General features: G+C 42.0%; 1 protein-coding gene across 2 annotated transcripts in view; it reads right to left on the reverse strand.

Annotated features, from left to right (window-relative positions):
* LOC134883390 (zinc finger protein 536-like) overlaps positions 1–18,943 on the reverse strand; it is a 24,761-nt gene extending 5,818 nt beyond the window's left edge. For both annotated transcript variants that reach the window (XM_063911730.1, XM_063911737.1), the window contains exons 1-3: positions 18,769–18,943; positions 8,156–9,980; positions 1,509–2,405 (exon numbers count right to left, since the gene is read on the reverse strand). In XM_063911730.1, the coding sequence (XP_063767800.1) occupies positions 1,509–2,405; positions 8,156–9,773 (2,515 nt within the window). In that variant the 5' untranslated portion in view covers positions 9,774–9,980; positions 18,769–18,943. The remainder of the gene's footprint in view (positions 1–1,508; positions 2,406–8,155; positions 9,981–18,768) is intronic.
* Positions 18,944–20,751: the final 1,808 nt, after the last annotated feature.

Raw genomic sequence — 20,751 nt, forward strand, 5'->3', positions numbered from 1 at the left:
TGGCCAATTACCACTGCTGGCACATTGGAGCCGACCTGAACTGTCATCACAAACACATCACTCCATGTCCAAACTGCCCGGCAATATGTCACCATGCCACTCGACGTGCCATACAGTATGGTGAGGATGGGGGCAACAGGAGACAGCCCCATGACAAAGCCACCTGGTCAGCACTGCAGACAGGACAGGCTGCCGGGCCACCTGCTTAGTTCACTTTTGGAGGACGCTCGATGGACTCTCAATGTCACATACTCGTCTCAATGTCCAGTTTGACTGACAGGTGTTTATTGTGCCTACTGTGTCTTCCTCCTCTCAGGGAGAAAGAAATTGTATGGAGGATCATTCTGCAGCAATAAAAAGGCAAGGGATGCTTTGCTTAACTCCAAGCCGAATTAAAACATTGATCTGATGGTGAGAAACACAAGCTATAGTCACAGTATAATATACCGTGTGAGGGGTTAAAAAAAAAGGTGAAAATTGTTCCTCCATTTTTAAAGAAATGTAAAACATAAGGTTCCTTCTAAGACGACGACTCAGAACACACAGCTTTTGATCTGATTTGTAATTAAAATGACTTTAAACGCAATAAAAGGATGGAAGTAACATAAACAGCACAATCGCCATGACAGGAGTTGAAGGAGAGGGCTGCTTTTCGGCATATTATAATAACCATCTGTACAATCAAAAAGAAAAACTACATCTTGCTGCTCGAATCATAAAGAAAGGGAACAGATGTTAATCCCTAATGGAGTTGACAGGCACTTTCCTGTCTTTCACATGAACATATTGAGTTTCTGAATAAGAGGGGGATCAGAGGGAAGGTGTATCATGTTGCACTCATAATACATGCATATCAAAGACCCCAGCTGTTGGATTCCCTCTCTTGAGAGACAGCATTATTAAATCTGCACTCAGCAAGCATATCACACCAGCACAAGAGCTTAAGCCTCTCCATCAGTGGGCTTCCATTGGCTTGGGTGATTTGTAACCTATCACACAAGGAGATTATATCATCCTTTAAAGTGTCGGGGTAATCAGTGCCACACACCTGTGTCTTCTTTAGCCTCTATTTGAGATCAGAGATACGATCTGGGAGGAAGAAAAAAACTTAAGTGCTATAAAGAAAGGGTGTTGTTTGTAATTGGCAGGATTTATTCTCACACACTCACACTCGCTCTTCACACTTACTGTGTCAGGTGATGAGGGTGGAGATACTGCCAAAAACTTTTTTTGGGTGGAAGCATCCTTTGGGTGGCAGCATCCTTGTGGCTCACAATGGCATGCACACCAAGCAGCCACTTAAATATCAAATTAAGTTAACCAATTGCAGTCACATTGACATGGGGTGGTACAAAGCATCCAAAAGGAGATAACAAGATGAAGGAAAAAAGAAAGGACCCTTCTTTGTCCACTAGATGGCAATATATACTTTCAAATCCGGACGGAGCAATGGATTTACTTCAGCGACAGCTGCATTTAACATACATGATACATAAGCTGATGCTCACCTGATGCAACATCTGTCTGCATGTTCCCCCCATCATTCAAACTGGCCTTGTGTGTGCTGCTCATGTTCCCCTGGGATCTGAGGAAGGACAGCAGGCTGCCCTGGTGCTGGAGCTGATCTGCCTGTCCTGGAGTCAAGTTCTCCAGAGATGAGATGGGAGATTCGGCCACTGCTCTGCCCCAAGTTCCTGGCTGGAAATCAGCCTGTCCCATCTCCTTGGGCTCGAGGATATTATTTTTCAGGACCTTCCACTTGGCAGCGTCATCATTTTCATCATCCCTCCCTTGCTCAGATTTCTCAAATTCACCTTCACCGTTTAGACCTGTGGAGCCGGCATTCAGCGCGTTCATCTCTCCCTTTGTTCCCTGCACCAAAAGGTCACACTGATATGCAGGTTTCAATCCGAGATCAGCTGCAGCATTAGAGTAACTTTGTAGCCTTCGGGCCAGGGAGGAGGACAGTCCGTTACTGAAAATGCCAGCCATCTGAACCAGTTCAGCCGGAGACATGCCTGAATGAGACATAACAGACTCTGGCCTGACAGACAAATCTAAAGGCTCGTACTGGGACTTCCTGGTTTGAGCAGATAAAGAGCCGTCTACACCTGCGTCTTTGTCAGCGAGGTCGGACTGCTTGTTGATGAGCAGGGCGTTTTCACTGTGGTTCTCCAGGCCAAGGTACTGGGCCGGGCTCCAGCCTTCCCTGGATCGAGGTCTGAGCTTGGGGTTGGGGTTGGGGCTGGAGCTGCTGCTGCTGTTGCTGGTGGGCTGCAGTGGAGAAGAAAGATCCCTGCTGTTTTGCCAGTGGGGGAAGTGGTAGCGATCCAGATGGAAGCTGAGGGAGGCTGTCTGTGCAGCAGCATAGTCACTAGAGACCGGACACCTGTAGACGTTCTCACCTAACACAGACAAGAACAACAAAGACATAATACAATCCAAATCAAATTATGAAACAATGTTTATATGAGGCATATACTGAGCATTCTGTTCTGAGAAAAGTATGTACCAACAACCGTTGTCTAAACATGAAAAATGTTGCAATCCCACACCAGGCTGAGTTGAATGATTTAAGCGCTGCCCTGCAGTAAATCAAGCTTGTAATCAGCTTTCAGCTCCAGTGATCCATCATTTTACAGTATGGACGCCACCACCATGTGCAATAAATACACCCAAAGATGTTAACACCAAACAAGATTCTTCCAGAAATAATAAACAGTCAAATTCAAAGCAACTAGAATAAGGCAGATGTCGCAGACAAGAACCTCATTCCATCAAAACCATTAAGTGGCTTCCCCAGTCAAAATAACGTCCAACATGTGAGCAGTTCTGATTAACCGCACCATGTACTGTAGCTGAGTTTATTTTTGCTTCATACTTGAAAAATGGTGTGTCAGAGCCATAATTCAAAAAGTACAAAGTGTATTATTGTGGGGAATGATTGAGGGTAATTTTTCTCCTTTTAGCCTATGAAAAATATCCATCTGGAAACAAGATTTGATCTCGCTCACGATAACTTTTAATTAAAGGTAATTTAAATGTCTTCTTCCCTCTGTTTACCTACAGTTTAATCATTAGCTATCACAGAAACTCCCTTCAGGGTTAAACACACTGCATGTGACCATTTTGAGTTAGTGATTGTCTAAGACCTCAGCCTTGCACTGTCTTTAAACAGCCCAGCTGTTTCCCTGCCATTCCAATTACAGTAAAAGTCATCCGACGCCATTAAGCCACAAATATTGGCAGTTTATTGCCCAACACTCTCCTGGCATTTGAAGGTCAGGTCATACATTATACTGTGTCTTTTAGGGATGCGTCTGGGATAGGGAGATAAACCCACCACCATTAATTTAATTCTATGCATATTGATGCCTTATTGTTCTTCTTTAATGGACTAATATCTGAGTTACAACAGTGATTCATCACCGCCAGAGAAATATCAATTTCATATACCTCAGGATCTGACCCTGACGCAATTCTCTGAGGTAAATATAAATCTAATGATCTGTAGTTGTTACTTCACTTTGTTTCCAACTTTAATAGAAAACCCCGCTTTTGTGAGGTGAACAGTAGTAAAAGAAGATTTTTTTTTTACTATTTCAAATGCACAAACCCATAAAATAACAGCCACATATTAACTAAATAGAGCTGAACCTAATGAAATTGAAAAATCACTGCTGAAATGGCAAATCCTTGCCCCTGACAGAATGCAGTCACCCCTGTTTGTACTGTATATGAGTTTGTGTGTGTGTGTATGTTTGATTTAATGTCTGCATACATTGAATGTGTGTGGCGACGTGCGTGGGCGTGCAAGAGCGGGAAAGAGACTTCAACAGTGCCACACCCTCATCTCCAGTAAGAGACAAAAAAATCCAAACGGCTTAATGGAACTCTTTCAGACGCACACCATATATCTCAATTATTCTGCGGCTTAAATTACGATGACATTACCGGCCAGCTCCAAACGCAGAAAACACATATATCTGACCTCATCTTTCAGCGTGGACCTTCCTAAACCCATTTGCCAGCCTACATGAGAGCTGTAAAACAATACAAAGAATGAAGAGTCTGCCCTTTTTTTCCCTCTTCATTTGGATGGGTGCCATCTTTGTGATTGCCTGGTTCATGCTAACTTAATCAGTTTAAGATTTACTTACACTGCCGAGGCTCACATTATGTGAGGGGAGTAATTTTAGAGCTTAGATTTATCAACCAAAACTCCAATTACTGCATCATTACAAACCCCAGCCTCTCTCACCTAACACAGAGCATCTAATGAAGTGATGCGTATGAGTTATCCGCCCTTACTGGATGTGCAAGGCAGAGGAAAAAGGTAAATAAATAAATAAATGCCTCAAGTGAGCTGTGTCTTTGGAAAAAGCATGCAGCTGGGCTTGGACGAGTGATTCATTTCATATGGAAATAGGCTTTAAGATTTACAACCATACATCACCGTCAATGCAATCACAGGCTCACATACTATATGCTTACTTAGGCATTTGGCAGGTATATTGTAGATATCAAACTCTATATACAGTGAGGTTTTGGCTCATTCTATGTATGCAATCAGGCACCTGAAATGCAAAGCAGAGATACATGGTGGCTGGTTTGGTTTAAGATGAAACAGAGTGAGAGCGAGAGAGTCACACACAAGACTGGTGAGAAAAACAGGGGCACCAGATGTTCTTTGATGTTTATAATAGCATATATTATTAATATTAATTAGACCACATAGTCAATGACGCATTTGGGACGTTTCCAAGTCAATTAAGCCAAATGGCATTCAGGAGACGGTGGAACAATATTTCAAGGCAGGTGTTCAGAACTCCCTGGGTAAATCTTTTTATCTGCATGCTAGGAAAACAAGCGTTTTGAGCTTAATTTGAGCCTCATATCTGCAATAATAATTAAAAAGAGGATTAAAAGACAGAAGTGAGAGTGAGAGAGGCAAGCCAACAGGTAATCAGTTTAGACAACCCAGTCAGAAAGAGTGTGATCTCTGAATAAGAGCAGAATTTGTTAGATTAGGAAATCTTTGGTTATAAAATGCTTTTACTGTCAGCCATCGCAAATAATAGATGGATGTAACCAGAACATCCAGATGAAAAGTGATACTCTGTATAGCAGCTTGCTTTATCTCTGTTTCTGGGTAAACTGCTGCTTATATTACCAATCACATTTTGACACTTATCATTCCAGGCTCTTGTAGCTGTAACGCTTACAGTAAAATAAGTGTAAAAGCAAGGAATAAGGGACAAAACACATGTGGGGACAACATCATTACATGGTGTCTACTCACTGACCTTGAGGTTAAGAGTATTGAATGGGACTAATTAATAACTGTCAGAGCATTTTATGTTTGTTTGGCATGTTTTTTTTCTGTGCAGGGATCTAACCGGCCCAATGTAGGTCAGAGGCCTGAAGCATGCATCCTTCATTAGTTTATCATTGTAACAAGACGTCGTTAGTCTTAATCTCAGATTATAATTAAAGTCAAAGTGCATCTTCAAATCTGTCCTGATGAGATATTGAGAGAAGTAATTTGCAACACACGCCTTCTATTGAAATCAAATTGTGTTTTCTAATTTAAGATGCCGGGTATTTGTAGTAAAAAATCTAAATCCAGCACTGTGTCTGGATGTATCGAGCAAAGAAGCCGTCTCTCACTCTGACAGCCAAGACTGTACTATATTTGCTATCCATATTGAGAACATCAATAACTTCATGACCACCATAGGCTGACTATGAATAATGCAGCCAGTAATTTTGGACTAATCAATGTTCCTCAAGCTGAACATCTGGCAGTGGTAATTCTTCCTCAGCATCTCCGCTCTCCTGAATTAGAAAACACTCGCTCTCTCTTCCTCCACGTCCAACCATCGAGACAGACAGACTTGATCAGTTACAACCCCCCACCTCCGAAAAAACTTATCCCTGTTATTAAACCCTCATCAAGTGGTGCGTGTTCTCCATATGTGTAGGATTTACCTATCTGTCCCGCAGCAGACCTGTGTGTTGAGCCAGGGCCAGCAGCGTGTGATTGTGTTAATTAATCTGTCATTGTGAGCGCAGGGAGCAGCTGCAGAGGTCTCTGGGATATATTGTCAGAGCTAAACAATGCGGTGCTAAGCCCCCAGAGTGAGTCTACCATTACACAAGACTAAGAACAGAGAGGAGAGGAGGAGAAGGGGGAGAGAGAGCCTGCCGGATCCATCATTGACTAAAGCAATGACGCCTGACCTTTACAATGAATTAGTTTCCATGCTTAATATTGACTGAAATTAGAGTCTGATACTGAATGTGCCATCCCAGAACTGTGTGCACTCAAATCCTCAGCTAGCCAGCTATCATAAATGTTTCTGGAAGTGACACCGTATGGTCTCGGAGATAGGGGAGAAGAGGGAAAGTAAAAACAACAGAGCTTGAATATGTTTTTAAAGAGCAACCAGAGAGGGATTTGGCCGTAAAGAGCGAGTATTGACATGCAAATATGCAGATAGCGGTATGTGTGTACAATATGGAAACAAAGCATCTAATGAGATTAGACCTGATCCATTTATCTCTGCTATACGGCCATCATTTAAGAGGATGCTGGATCAAATCCCACAAGAGCGCATCAGACATGGATGTACATAACAGCAGTATTCCAGTGGAAAACCACCATATTGGTAAGTGATGAAAAAAACGAACAAAAGTTTGGCTTGTTTTTTCTTCTCTTAACAATGCTGTTAAAGCAGTAATTTAGGCCCATGATAACATGTTAGCAGGATGCCATGACAAGAAAGGCATTTACCCAGAGAGCCGAATCATCCAAATCACCAGGTGGAACAGAAGACTATCAATAAAAATACCAGGTGGTAGATCAAATCATAAAAATCACTGGGTGGTATATATCAAATCATTAAAAACACCAGATGGCATGCATTAACATCTTGTGCCCCCGTAGGCAAGGGGTGGGGATGTGACGGATATAAAATAGAGGGTACTAATTATCCCTACAATTCAACATGATGCCATTATCTTTTAAAGGAAGACAAAGTCCTTGTGGATGACAGTAATATCTGTGGTGGTGTTGCTGACCCTGAGCTTCATGTCCCCCTACACTTAGTGGGAAGAAAGATGAGGCCATAGCTGTCACTTAGCCACTCTATATTTTTTTTAAGAAAAGGTTTATAACATGAAGAAATATGTTTTTTTAGTTGGAAGCTGATTAAGTGTCATCTTACTTCATATAAATTCTCAGTACAGAAATATGTAATCCTGCAAAAAAACTGGCAAAATATTAAAGGAGCAATAATGTAATTCGGTATGATACTTCTATAAAGTTTGGATGATGCAAGAGACAGACTAAGCCATAAAAACAATTTTAACTACAACGCTTTGGTTGGAATACAAATGGGGACATTTCTCTACCTGCATTTCCTGTTTGTCTCTCGTAAGTCAATGAATGGCAAAAAACAACAAAAAGTAGGTTAAACAAAAGGACTGTCTCATCACCCATTGGTATGTGGACTACAGTTTTGAAGTTTTGCATTTTGACCTTTGGGTTTTGGCAGGAGCGAGCTTGTTTTTTTAGACCAAGAAATGAGATGAAGCTAAGTACAACCAAACAACCAACATGTTGTAATTCACTTCCACCAACTGAAAGGTTCTTGAGACTCACTTTGAAAGTTTAAAGTTGTATGAGTAAAATAATGAGAGCATCAAAACTCAATCACAAGGTATCGGAAACCTAAAGCATAACCTGCATTATCATCTTTTTTACTGTAAATGGGACCATGATTTACTGAATAAACATTATGGTGTATTTCAGAAACAATTGAAACCATAAACTAATAAGGAAAATGTTAGCTGACAGAAGTAGACTGTATACAATCGTATTCTTTTTTTGCAACCATTGGAGTCGCCCCTACTGGCCATAAAGGCACTTTTTCATTGGCTTTACTATTCAGTCTAGGAAGCTGCCACTTGATAGGGACTTTAATTAAGTAAAACAAATAATGGTAAAAATTAAAGCAGCAGAGACTGAAATGATACTGTACATTTATATTTCTTGTATTGTCAAGCTCCATAAGCAATAGACTCTACTTTTCCCATAACGCAAATGAAAACACTGCTTCACCCTTCTATCGAGCAATTTGCAATGAATTACCTGTAGCTGGAGAACAAGATTGAGGCCGTTGGTCACTGCCAGAGTTGGAGCTGCAGGTCTCTGTAATGATCTCTGTAGGCCCATGACGACTCACGCTGCCTGGACTGCTGGGCCTGCTGATGGCCTTGGTATCTGGGTCGCTCTGACCCACCTTTCCATCGTCAGCGGGAAAACATCTCTCCGTCAGGTAAGAGGAACTCTGCTGCTGGTCTTTAAGACCGAACATTTGCTGTTCAACAGGCAGCCCTGGTGTCATGATCTGCCAGCCTGGGTAGCTGCTGCTGCTGCTGCTGCTGAGAGTCTCTCTGTTAGACATGACCTTCTGCAGATATTCCATGCTGGTGGAGCTCAGTGGAGGGGGGAGATGATTTAAACCCAGTAAAGCGGAGTTCTCCGCATCTGTCATAGGACCTGAAGCTGAGGAAATCATCCTCCCTAACATCTCCCTAACCTTCATATCAGCACCTGCTGTGGAAAGTATCTGGCTGTAATCTTGATGGTCGGCTCTCTCAGCCGTGAGGAACCTGTTGTGAATGCGGGTGATGTACTGCGAGTATAGGTTGTTCTGGTGGTCTTGCGTCAGGCTATTCATGCTAACAGAGGTGTCATGCTCAGCAGGGAGATTACGCTTAGCAGCCAGCTTATTGAGGTGGACCTTCATGTGGTTCTTGAGGAACCAGGGTTCTTTGAAACGACGGCCGCAGATTTGACAGGAGTGCTCAAAAGAGTCCTTGTGTTTCCTCATGTGACCCTTCAGGAACCAGGCCTGGCTAAAGGTCTGTCCGCACACCTCGCAGGGGAATTCGCCCGTGGGCTTTTTCTTCTCACCGCCCCCCATCACGGGCCTCTGCCCTGAGCCTGATTCAGCAGTAATGTGGGTTGTCTCAACATGGCCGATAAGTTCCTCCTCCTGTGAAGCAGCAAACTCGCACAAGGTGCATTTATAGGGCTTATGTAGGATCCTGATGTGGCGCTCAAGCTCCTGCTGCTTTCTGAACTTTCCTTTGCAGAATGAGCAGCGGAAGCCGGCAGGTTGGGGCTGGATGGGATCATCAGGGATGGCAGCCCTCTTGGGGGATGTGGATGCGTGTGGTAGGCTCTCAACTGCACCAGAGTTGGTGAAGAATAGGGGTTGTGTCGGCACAGTGTGTAACAGTTGGGGATTTTGAGGTTGGTTTATATTAGATATTTGCTGTTGGCTGATTTGACCAGCTCTCGACTGCCTGTCCCTTAGTATCGCCCTTTCTTCAAGCTCGTGAAGCAATCTATTCTCCTCCCTAATTCGCCCACGACCCTTACCCATAATGCCTTGCTTGTGGGTACGGAGATGAATCTTCAGGTTGCCTTTCTGTGCAGCCCTGTGGTCGCAGTATGGGCACTTGAAGGGCTTCTCGCCAGTGTGTGTGCGCATGTGAAGGGAGAGGATGCTGTTGAAGCGGAAACGTTTTCCACACAGCGGGCAGGGGTACTTCCTGTTCTTGCGGCTGTCATCCTGAGAGGAATTCACCTGGGAAACCATGCTTTGATTGGTAACTCTCAAGAACTGGGAAAGCTCTGCTCTGCCGTTCATGCTGCTGAGAATCCTTGCATCCATGATTTGATTGGCCAGAAGCGCCATCTGGCTCCTAATTGGGTGGGTGGACGGGGTAATGAAGCTGTCCTTTCAGGGACTGGCTGATGTTACAGTATGGTGGTCAGGGGTGTCTGTGTGGGACGGTCGGAAGGTTAGCAGTGAACTGTGTGTTGATTGTTTGCACTCATTCAGTTGAAACAGGATGTGGATTCATGCTGTTCAGATGAATCGTCTGTTTGTTGTAGCTCAGGCCTAAAGAGAAAACAAAAGGAACATTAAGTGCATTCTGATTATGCCAAAACAAATTAATTATTCAAATACATCAATTTCCAGCCAAAGAGCAGGTGAGCATAATGTCAGTGGGGCTCTGAGCTGTCAATTAACAGTGTAAATCTGTACTTTTGCAGCTGCTGTATAATGCCAGAGATGCACCACAAATAGGTCAGGAAATAGAGCAAAGTATGTTCTCACTCTCTTCATCCTGTGTTAATGTATACCTGTGGTTTTAGAATATTGTTGGAGACTGTAAAAAGTGCTGATTAAGTCTAACCACAAAGGCTTCCTCAACAAATATCTCATCTTTACTAAAGGGTAAGGTGAACATCTTTGTCTTGATCTCATTTTGTACCGACTCACAATACTAAGGCAGCACAAACATCAAAGACTGTCTGCTTCTACTTGCCCTTCCTTTGCATTTCACAAATCTGCGGTTTAAAAAAAAAAAAGATTAAAGTAAAAGAGTTAAGCTTTTTCAGCAGGTCTATTGCATATTTGAATAAAAAACCTTTACCAGGATAACTATGTCACAGGAGTACTAAGGGAAATAAACAACTTGATGATGCAAAAATGCAAAGTTAAAGAAGGAATATCAAAATGGAAAGCTAAAATATGCTTCACTTCTCCCCTGCCCGCAGCTTCCCCCTTCTTTTTTTATTCAACTGCAGCAACAAAACAAAGCTTCAAATTCACATCAAGCTACAATGGTAGAGGTCACATAAGCGAGCCCTGCACAGCTCTAGTGCAGCACCAAAGGGCACAGAACAAAGCCGGCACTGTCCACACTGAATTAACACAGGCTTACATCATCCTGGACTGCAACCTCAGTCAGTCATGAAAATGATGTACACAAAACCACGCAGATAGAAAGCTGGCAGGCTGGCAGCAGGAGTTGATGTGTCTGCTCTGAGCTGCAGATCAGAAATCAATGTAACCATACTGACCTAATTATATCTGACAGGAAAACCTTAGTAAATTGTATTATAATAAAGTGGATCCACTTCATATTCTTTTAACTTGGTATTCCTTTGCATTATTGCCCAAACAGAGGAGGAGGGGTGAAACAGACGATGTTTACCCCCACCTCCCCACCCACTTTCAAGGATTACGGTCATTTGAGCTATTATCGCATTTGCCTCTATTAATGTCATTACCGTACTGTAGCCTTGGATGGTAATTTTGCACAGTGTATCCAATGAAGTATGAGCTAAATCAATAATGATTGATCAAACTCAACGGCGCCGCAGCATCAAATAACTTTGACTACTGTAGAAACATATGTGCATTTTTTCAAGCAATTTTTGTCTTTTTTACTGAGCAACCCAAGCTAAACACCAGCTCTTTCTAAATCATGACACTAGAGTTGATGTATATAAAGCATTTCTAAATGAAATGTCTGACAACTAGTCTGAGCCACCTGCTGCTGCTGCTGCTTCCTATGGTCCATAGCAACATCAGTCAGTCATGAAAATGCTGTACACAAAACCACACAGATAAAGAGCTGGCGTGCCTGCAGCCGCGGCGGGTGCGAGCAGACTGTCTGCTTCGCATTGAGATCAATGTAAGGATACAGACCTGACCTAATCAAATCTGACAGGGAGAAAGTGAGCATACACTAGATCCACTTCATATTTGTTAAAGAGGTATTCCTCTGATTTACTAAGCATAAGAAGTAGACATAAGACCTTCATTACTTGTGTGTGACTGTGTGTGTGTGTGTGTGTGTGTGTGTGTGTGTGTGTGTGTGTGTGTGTGTGTGTGTGTGTGTGTGTGTGTGTGTGTGTGTGTGTGTGTGTGTGTGTGTGTGTGTGTGTGTGTGTGTGTGTGTGTGTGTGTGTGTGTGTGTGTGTGTGTGTGTGTGTGTGTGTGTCAGGTTGTGTAGGAATTGTTGGAGATGGGAGCGGTATGCATGGCCATCAGGTGTTTCTCTGTCAGAGTGGATTAGGATCTTTTCGGTGCAGATTGAGAGCGCTTGATTGTTATTAAGCATTGTGTCACTGTAGCGCCTCTTAGGTGTGGCCACGAGTAGACGAACAAGGAGCAGGTGTGATTTAGCACAGCCAATAAAAGGGGGAAAAAAGTGACACATACACAATTAAACCAGCCATGGGAGTGATGCATTCCGGATGATTTCGGATCTGCCGATATCCAACATTGTTACAGTTGTTTTTACAGCAGTCAGACTAAAGGATTCTGTGCTACAGTATTTAATCTACAAGAGGGTGGAAGTGTAATCTTTTTACTTTGTAGTTGCAGCATATTGTCAGCCAGGATGGATGGGCAATATTGTAAATCCATAGAGCGTTGACACTGGAGTGAAATTTATAGATCAGAAGTGCATATTTCATATTTCTTTTTAACAGCAGTTAAAAAGCATGAATAATTTATGTGCATGGTTGAGCTGAAAGCTGCAATGAATGCACCACAAACTGCTACATGAGCATGCAACCAGCAGTTACAGTCACATACTGTAACCTAAAATAAAGATTATATTAGGAGAGGAGTGGTGGAAAAACGAATATGTAATGGAATACTTTCATATACATATCTGGTGATAGTCAGGTGGGAAATATGTGTTTTAAACATGATATGTTTTTTCCTTTTTTGTACTGAGCAGATTATAATGATTCAAGAGTATACATTTTTCATGAAATGGGTCAACAAATACCTAAAATATTCTGGTGTACAGAAATCTGAATTGGTGTTTAAATTTGATGAGTTCATGTGGAAGGGCATTGGCCAAGGAATATCCCATTACAGTTTGGAGCAGATCTAAACCATGGGGCAGATATGCATATTATCATTTTTCATATATGGGGGGCAAGTCTTCAGGGGAGGTCCGTGCTCTCTTGAGTTCCCTTCTTATTTAACTGTATTTTAAAAGTTTTTATTTCATACCATAATAACAGTATCACCAGATAAAAAGCTCATCAAAATGGAAAAAAGGGATAAAATGATAGAACATTTAAAGAAAACAAATTCCACTGCGGCATTTTACTGTAAGTGTTGTTGTTAAATCAAAAGGACAAAAAGAAAGGTAAATATGCATATACACACACAAACACACACACACACACACACACAAACACACACACACACACACACACACACACACACACACAAACACACACACACACACGCACGCACGCACGCACGCACGCACGCACGCACACACACACACACACACACACACACACACACACACACACACACACACACACACACACACACACACACACACACACACAATGTTTTATAGCTGCATTCTCTCTGAATGTATCGTCTATTACACATTAAAACTATTTTATTTATTCATACAATTACAAATGACATGTGATGATATTCTCTTGCAACACACTAACTAATTCTATGGTGTGATGTCATCTATTGATGTCCCAGATTCTTTGTAATGTGTTTGTGCCTTCTTTAAAATCACATAAGAAGAGATCATGACTTTCAAAATTCCTGGAATTCCCTGACTGTCCCAGTTTGCAAATAACAACAGTTGTATTCATAATCACAGAGCAGGCTGTATGTGCGGACAGTAAAAGCCCCCTGCCATGCATTATGCCCTGTGTGTCTCACTTCACCCACGCGCCCACCCACCAAAACCAGCCAGCCAGGCATCCTGCGGACGGCGCTGTCAGGGGATGAAGAGCCAGTACAAGGAAGAGGGCAGTGGTAACACAGCTGCCCACCATGACCTGTACAAAAGATAGCACCCATATACTTTCTGACAGCCAGATTAATGAAACCCTATAGGAGCTCCTCTGTAGGCCCCCCAAAAGCCTGACGGAGACAGAATAGTCTAACCAGCACCATTCATTACTGCGGGAGTACAGAGCACAGAAAGAGCACACACAGCACTGACAAACTAGCTCCTTGTGAGTAATAGCTAAAGAACTCATAAAGGAATACATACACATTTGTTGTGGATGCAGTAAATCTATGCCACTCCTTTTACAACTATCAAAAAATCTGGCCTATGCCCCGTAAAAATAAATCTGGCGTGCATGTGGTGCAGCGCTGATGTGATGTGATGTTATTTTGGAGTCAGCAAAAGCAGCCTTTCGATTAATTTTGTTTGCTTCGTTCACTAATGCAGATCAGTGGCATTCAATGCAACAGGGGAAAATAAGTTACACACTTAAAGCTACAGGGTATAGAAACTGCAAGTGTAAGTGGTGACCAGCTGTGTTTGTACCTGTATGAGTTAGGGTTAGGTGGAAAACCTCACTTTGAATTCACAACAGGTTTTTCCTATAACAAGTGTTAAAAAATAAAATATATTCAGCAAAAAGATGTGTAAAAGTCCATGAGTGTACCAACACCTCACTACAGTGTGTGTGAGTCATTTATAAACGTTGCATTCATGTGCCTCCCCTGATGCTTTCAATGGACCTCTCACACAAGGAAACACAAACACTGTCTCCTAAAATCCTCATACACATGCAAAGACACCTACTCTGGCATGCTGTCTGCCTCCAACACACACATATGTGCAGGCAAGCAAACACGTGCATATAGAATGTATTTTAAATCGCTAATGTGTAAACAGTTGCTCTTGTTTGCACAGACCACCTGTTCTTTCTGGACACAAACAAAGCTTTGGCGTATGATGGGGTGTGTTAACAGTGAGGGGTGCGTAGGGGATGCCTTGCACTAGAGAAGCATATCCACATGGTGTAGGCTGCATCAGATGGTTGGGCCCTGCAGGACGGCAGCCAGCTCCAAACAGAACTCACACAGATCTCAAAGAATGGAGCTCCTTCAGCCCGCAACATACTGACACGTTATGCTTTCTTGAAAAGTACAACTTACCCCCACCCCCCTCGGTGTAGGAACACAGGCTTGCCAATGCAAACTTGTCACTATATCCTTTAAAAAGCAGGGTAATTTTGTTTTTATATCGTCTTTTAGAAGATCAAATTTGGCAAAGATAGGGCAAAAAATTGAGGGAAAAAGTACATGTGTCTTCTTTCAGTTGCAAAACCACTTGAAGGCACTAAAACAAAAGTCATTAAACGAGTCATCACAAAATCACAGCAGGAGTCTGGTAATGCCACTTACAGTATCTCATTAAGCTATGGCATCTCCAAGAAGAAAAAAACTGACAAACAAAGAGCATAATCCAAGGCACATTAACTGGGCTGATAATTCAATGAACTCTCATTTGGCAGCCATCTTGCCCTTATGATGGCTTTTTTTTCAGCCGCAGCACAGACCCCTCGTGAAGTTCCTCTCTCTCTCTCTCTCTCTCCTTCACACACACACACACACACACACACACACACACACACACACACACACACACACACACACACACACACACACACACACACACACACACACACACACACACACACACACATACACATATTTTTTCTTCCTCTCGATCCTTCTCTCTCTCCCGCGCTCTCTAAAACAACAAAACATCCACCATTAGACAACGGGGTACCAGCGTAATTAGAAAATGACTTCCTTTGCAATCCTAGCTAAGTAGTTTACACACTGTAATTACAGGGACAAAATCATCTTTTCATCATTTCACTGATTGAGCTCATCAACCCAGTGGGATCCCAGGACTGTGCTCAGGCAACATCTGGGCTAAGAGAATTAGCCCTTAGTTTAGCAGGCCTTACACAGTGGCAAGCAGCGCAGCATGTACACCGGACATGGCCGTGGCACACTTCTCTAATTGAGACAGATTTCTTTTGGGGTATGTGTATCAGATTGTAAGATCAAAGGCCTTATGAAACAGTCCTCGTTCAGTCATTTTAATACAATATGACACAATTCAGGAGGGAGGCAAGGTCACTGCAAAGTAACTATCTCTATTTCCCACACTTCTAGAAAAATGCCATATCAAACTTTTACTCCACCTCGGTGCACTCCTGTACTTGTGAAACGAAGCATTGAAGCATTGACCTTGGTGCACGACAACAAGCATTCTCACTGGGTGCTCTGTTTTCTTGCATTTTCCGTGTGGCCCGAGCCTTGACTTTCTAACAAACACATGTGGTCGTGGAGTTGAAGGTGAAGTGCTTTGGTTTCGTCTCTGTCCCGTTGGAAGGGCTCTGACTCGGTGTGTTGGCAACAGAGGCAAGTGTTTAATGTGGCAGCTGTTAGCCTCGTGGATTTTCACTAATCACTCTCTCCTGATTACTCTGATGAGTGTATGATGCTCTTAAATAATCAACCGGCAATGAAAAAAAAGAAAAATAATTATCATCATCTCCCTAAGTAGTGCAGCTGCACCCGCCTGCAATAATTACAACTAGAACAGGGCGCCTTCTCTCGTCACTTACAACCACTTATTATTAAAGATAACGCTAATTGGTGCAGTGGTGGGCGACAATTCTTCATGGGGTTCATCGTAAAAAAGGCAAACCTTGAACGTTATGGCACATTAGAGGTCTTAAAGGTAAGGTTCGGTATTAAACATGGCGTGCTGAGACACGCCGATAATCTGAGCCAGGGGAGTAGTAGACGTCCTATCAGTAGCCCCTTGGTTGCCTCCCTGCCTTGCCCTCACTCCACCCCTCCCCCACTCCTGGTATCAGCCTGGCAGACACAATTAACATTTTCATAAAAACAATTCCCTGCCTCCAATAGTCCAATGTAATTTGTTTTCCATCTCTGTTCATTAATCATTGTTTAAATCGGTGAGCCATCCCCTCCACTCTGCCATCTGCACTCAGCTGTGTTACAGATATGACACCTTCCCCCTTAATGGGAGCTGACAGCCAAGAGAGGAGGCCTGTGGAAAATAGCTTCCTGCATGTGCACTTCCACCTCACATACTGCCAGCAGGTGAGAGTGGGGTATTTAATGGGTTCTGATTAATCTCAAAGGCAAACAACATTACACTACAATATCATTCAGCATGCAACACTACAGTACATACACAGCAGTAAAGCAGAAATGTGTGCGAAAGCTATACTGCGATAATCACACCGAAAACTCGTGCAGACATTCTTTACAAGAATGGCGATGCATTCCACTTTTTGTCGAAGTTGTTTTTTTTCTTCCTCTAGTTAAATTAGTGCAGTGTTCCTACAATATGCTATTGTTTTCCTGGAATTGGGAGCAAGGTTATTAATTATTCACTGTTGTGTTCTCATATGAGGGGGCTATGCTTTTCACTGTATTGCCTCATAGCTCAAATACTTGGGGCCATGGTACTCGGGCAAATTTCATGAGGCAACAACACAGAGATATTATTATCACAAGGCAGACACTTTGGAGATTAAAAGTTTCCTGAAGAGTTGTCAATGATTGAAAAGGTTTCAATTTTGCTCTGATAAGATTTCAAAGTTCCGTGATATCTGTTGGCCCTGCTTAGGAAAGACAAATCAAATAAGTTTTGCCCCTTTTTCCTTTCATGGGATTTTAAGCCTAAATCCAGGTTAGCTTAGGCATTTTTCGGGGGAGAAAATCCCACTCAATGTGGTGGTAAGAGGGTGCCAAAAAGTTCATCTGGCCTGTTGATTTCAGCTTGGATTACAGATATTCAAATCATGAGCCTCGTGTTCAAACAAGTGCCTGTATCAGGGGAGAAAGTTGCCAAGCAGGGCTTTGTCATGTAAGCTGTATGAATTTACTGCAGCATAATGAGAAAACGGCGGTGGCGCTACATTGAATACAGTTTCAGCCACACACCCCATCTCTCAGTTAATTATTTCAGATACCCCTCCAGTCTCCTTACAGGTTTGGTAAGGAACAAGAAGAGTCACCTTAACATGGGCTTAATTCTTCATCAGGAACTGTGTTGCAGCGCACACAAGGTCCCAGTTAAAAAACGCTTCACACAAACGCCCCAACTCTTTTTGGGGTGTTTCTAACAAGGACAGCAGCAGCAGCAGCAGCAGCAGCAGTAAATGATGTGTATATTCAAAGCTGAATATTTCATGTTGATTGATCGAACTGACTGCCACCCACCTGCTCCTCCTCCTGTCCCACAGGAGCTGGCATGAGGAGAATTCAGTAATTGAGAAGAGCAGAGCATGGTCTCTCTTTGCTCACATATGACAGATGGGGCATCATCGCTTCAAAGGAGAGCATTTGGAAACAGGAGGAAGAAGGGGGGGCACAGGGTGAGGATGGCTTTGAAAGTAGCTGTGCCACACAGGTGACAGCAACGAAAAAAGGTGACATTTTCTAAAGCATGGCCACTTAAATATATTATAACAGCTGTAAAAGGTGCAACTTTAAAAAAAAAGATCTGTGAATTCACTGTAAGCAAACTGTACAATGACACATGCAGACACCTTGCATCAATATTCTCATATTCTCACACACAACTTCATTAGCCCACATTTTCTAGTGTAGCTGCTACTTTTTATTCTATTTAAATGTGTAAGATGTAGGCCTATGGCTCCAAATTGTGATAAAACAGTATGAAATTAAGAACAAACGTCATGGCTTTAGATGATATGATATAAGATCGTATTTAAAATATTTTATGAATCAGGTTCACGGTCTACTGTACTCACACCATGTCCAAATGATAAATCAGAAAACACAAATTTGCTTTTTTATGCATTCTTCTTAAAAGCTATCGTTAATTTTTTTGATCTTGAATTGAATTCCATAGTCGCCTTTTAGCCTTCGCCATTACTTACTTTTTCAACCCATAGAAAGAGCCAACAGTGGCAGCTCTGGGAAACGCATGTCTATCAGAATCCGACAGAAACTTAAACTCACTCACTTTTTGCACAAACGACTCGAGTAAATCTGAATCGGTTATTTACTTGTTTCTTACCTGGTCAGATTGGAGGAGGCGCGGAGGACACGAGATGACAGCTGGAGTTCAGAGGAGGAGAGTGATGTTGAACTGGATGACTGACTGCTGACTGACGGAGTGTATACGCTTCTCACGCTTTATCATAAACGCCCATCACACAGTCGGACCCAAATTTCCCCCACTTGAACTGTCGCTTCCTCTCTTAAAAGAAACCTTAAAAACACTCGCACCAGATGAAACCGCAGCGCGCTTTGCTGTGTAGTATTTCCCGTTGAAGAAAGAGGTAATGAAATATATTTTTAAAATTAGACGGGATACTTCGACATGTCCCGAAGCCGTATGTCTCCCTCATCTGGCCGCTGGTGTGTAAGTGTAACAGACTGGCATCGTGCGTAAAATGTGCTCTGCCGTCTCCAGGACGCAGCCGTCGTCAATCCTTCTTCTCACCGAGACATGCGTGCAATTGGAATTTAAAGTATTACGTGGTATTATGCATGTCAAATTCGCTCAGGAGATTACCTGCATTGGAAATTGATGTGAAGGCATGATGGATTAACCTTTAACGGTGGCAAGATCTTTGAATGTACATGCAGTGATGGTTCTAGACCAATTGTATTGGGGGGCCATGCTGGGGCCAGCTATTTTAGAGGGGGGCACAATAAATGTAGGAAAAAAGAGACATCCTTGGTTAAAAATTAAGTCATTGTGTACAAACGAAACAAAACAAAACAAAACAAAACACAAAAGACCATGATAAGTATTTGTTTCAGTTGTATAACTTGTCTTCGTAAAGTTGTTCATTTTCATTAATTCAATTACAATTTTCAAAAACGAAACAAAAAAATTCCCAGAATTCTGGCTCAAATTACAGGCAGTCTTTGCTTGAACACTATCACAAATGGACTCTTCTTTCACTCTTCTTTCAGAGAGGGGTCCAAGCTCAGTGTTATGGGAGCACTGGCCCCTGTTGGCCCCTCCATAGAACCACATGCTTACATGTTATGCAGATCTTCTTTTTCACACAGGCTGATCCTGTGTGTTGTGTATTATTGCTTATTATTTTAACTTTTCATACCCACTGTTTGTTCGCATGATGTGCAAGGAAAGAAAACATAACTAAACTGCGGTGATTCAGCTTTTTAGTTGGTAAATTGCTCTATTAAGGAAGCTTAATTGGATGCGTGTAACATCTATCACATTTGCACCATCCTGCTGACCTTGACTGTGGATTCACCTCCAACAAAGTGAGAAGAGTTTTCGTACTTTATATATGTGAATGCTTTTCGAACATTTTCCTCTAAGAAAAACATTCTTAGACATTATAACAAATAAAGAGAAGTTTAGTTTACATGCATCTTTTTGATTTTCTTATACTGGAATTGAAAGCAATCAACAGATGCTCAAGCTCTAAATATTAAAAGGTAATTATATAATTATCAAAGTTGCGACTAATGGTTTTTTATTACTTTCTCAAGTAAATAATTAATACCTTGCTCCATACATTTGATGAGGTCTTCAGATTGGAAATCAAGGCGGCAAATCCTCCACACCATTTTGACATGTTTCATTGAGAAAATACTTAAGATTATCTAATAATCAGAAGAACATGTTACATTATGTAACATAACATTAATGCCTATCTTTCATAACTAGTATATCTGTATATTACAATATTGGTTTTAATCTCCATGCTGTGAATTTCTCTTCCAATGAAATATATATTTTTAAACACGTCCTGCTCTTTATTCAACCGATTACATTGTAGTTATTTCTATTAATATTTATATATTTAAACATATTTTTTATATGTTGATTGCATTTTTTTCCTCTATTCCTCTTGTTTTTTGACTATGAACCAACTCACCAAAATATATAGTGGCATTTTAATCCGAAAAAACTGGCCACCAATTAATTTTTCTGTCAATCCACTAATAGTTTCATCATTTGATACATCTGAGTAATTTTCTGATGAATGTTTTCTTTTTCCAATTTCCCACACTC

This window comes from Eleginops maclovinus, chromosome 2 (assembly GCF_036324505.1).
Source record: "Eleginops maclovinus isolate JMC-PN-2008 ecotype Puerto Natales chromosome 2, JC_Emac_rtc_rv5, whole genome shotgun sequence".
Lineage (NCBI taxonomy): Eukaryota > Metazoa > Chordata > Actinopteri > Perciformes > Eleginopidae > Eleginops > Eleginops maclovinus.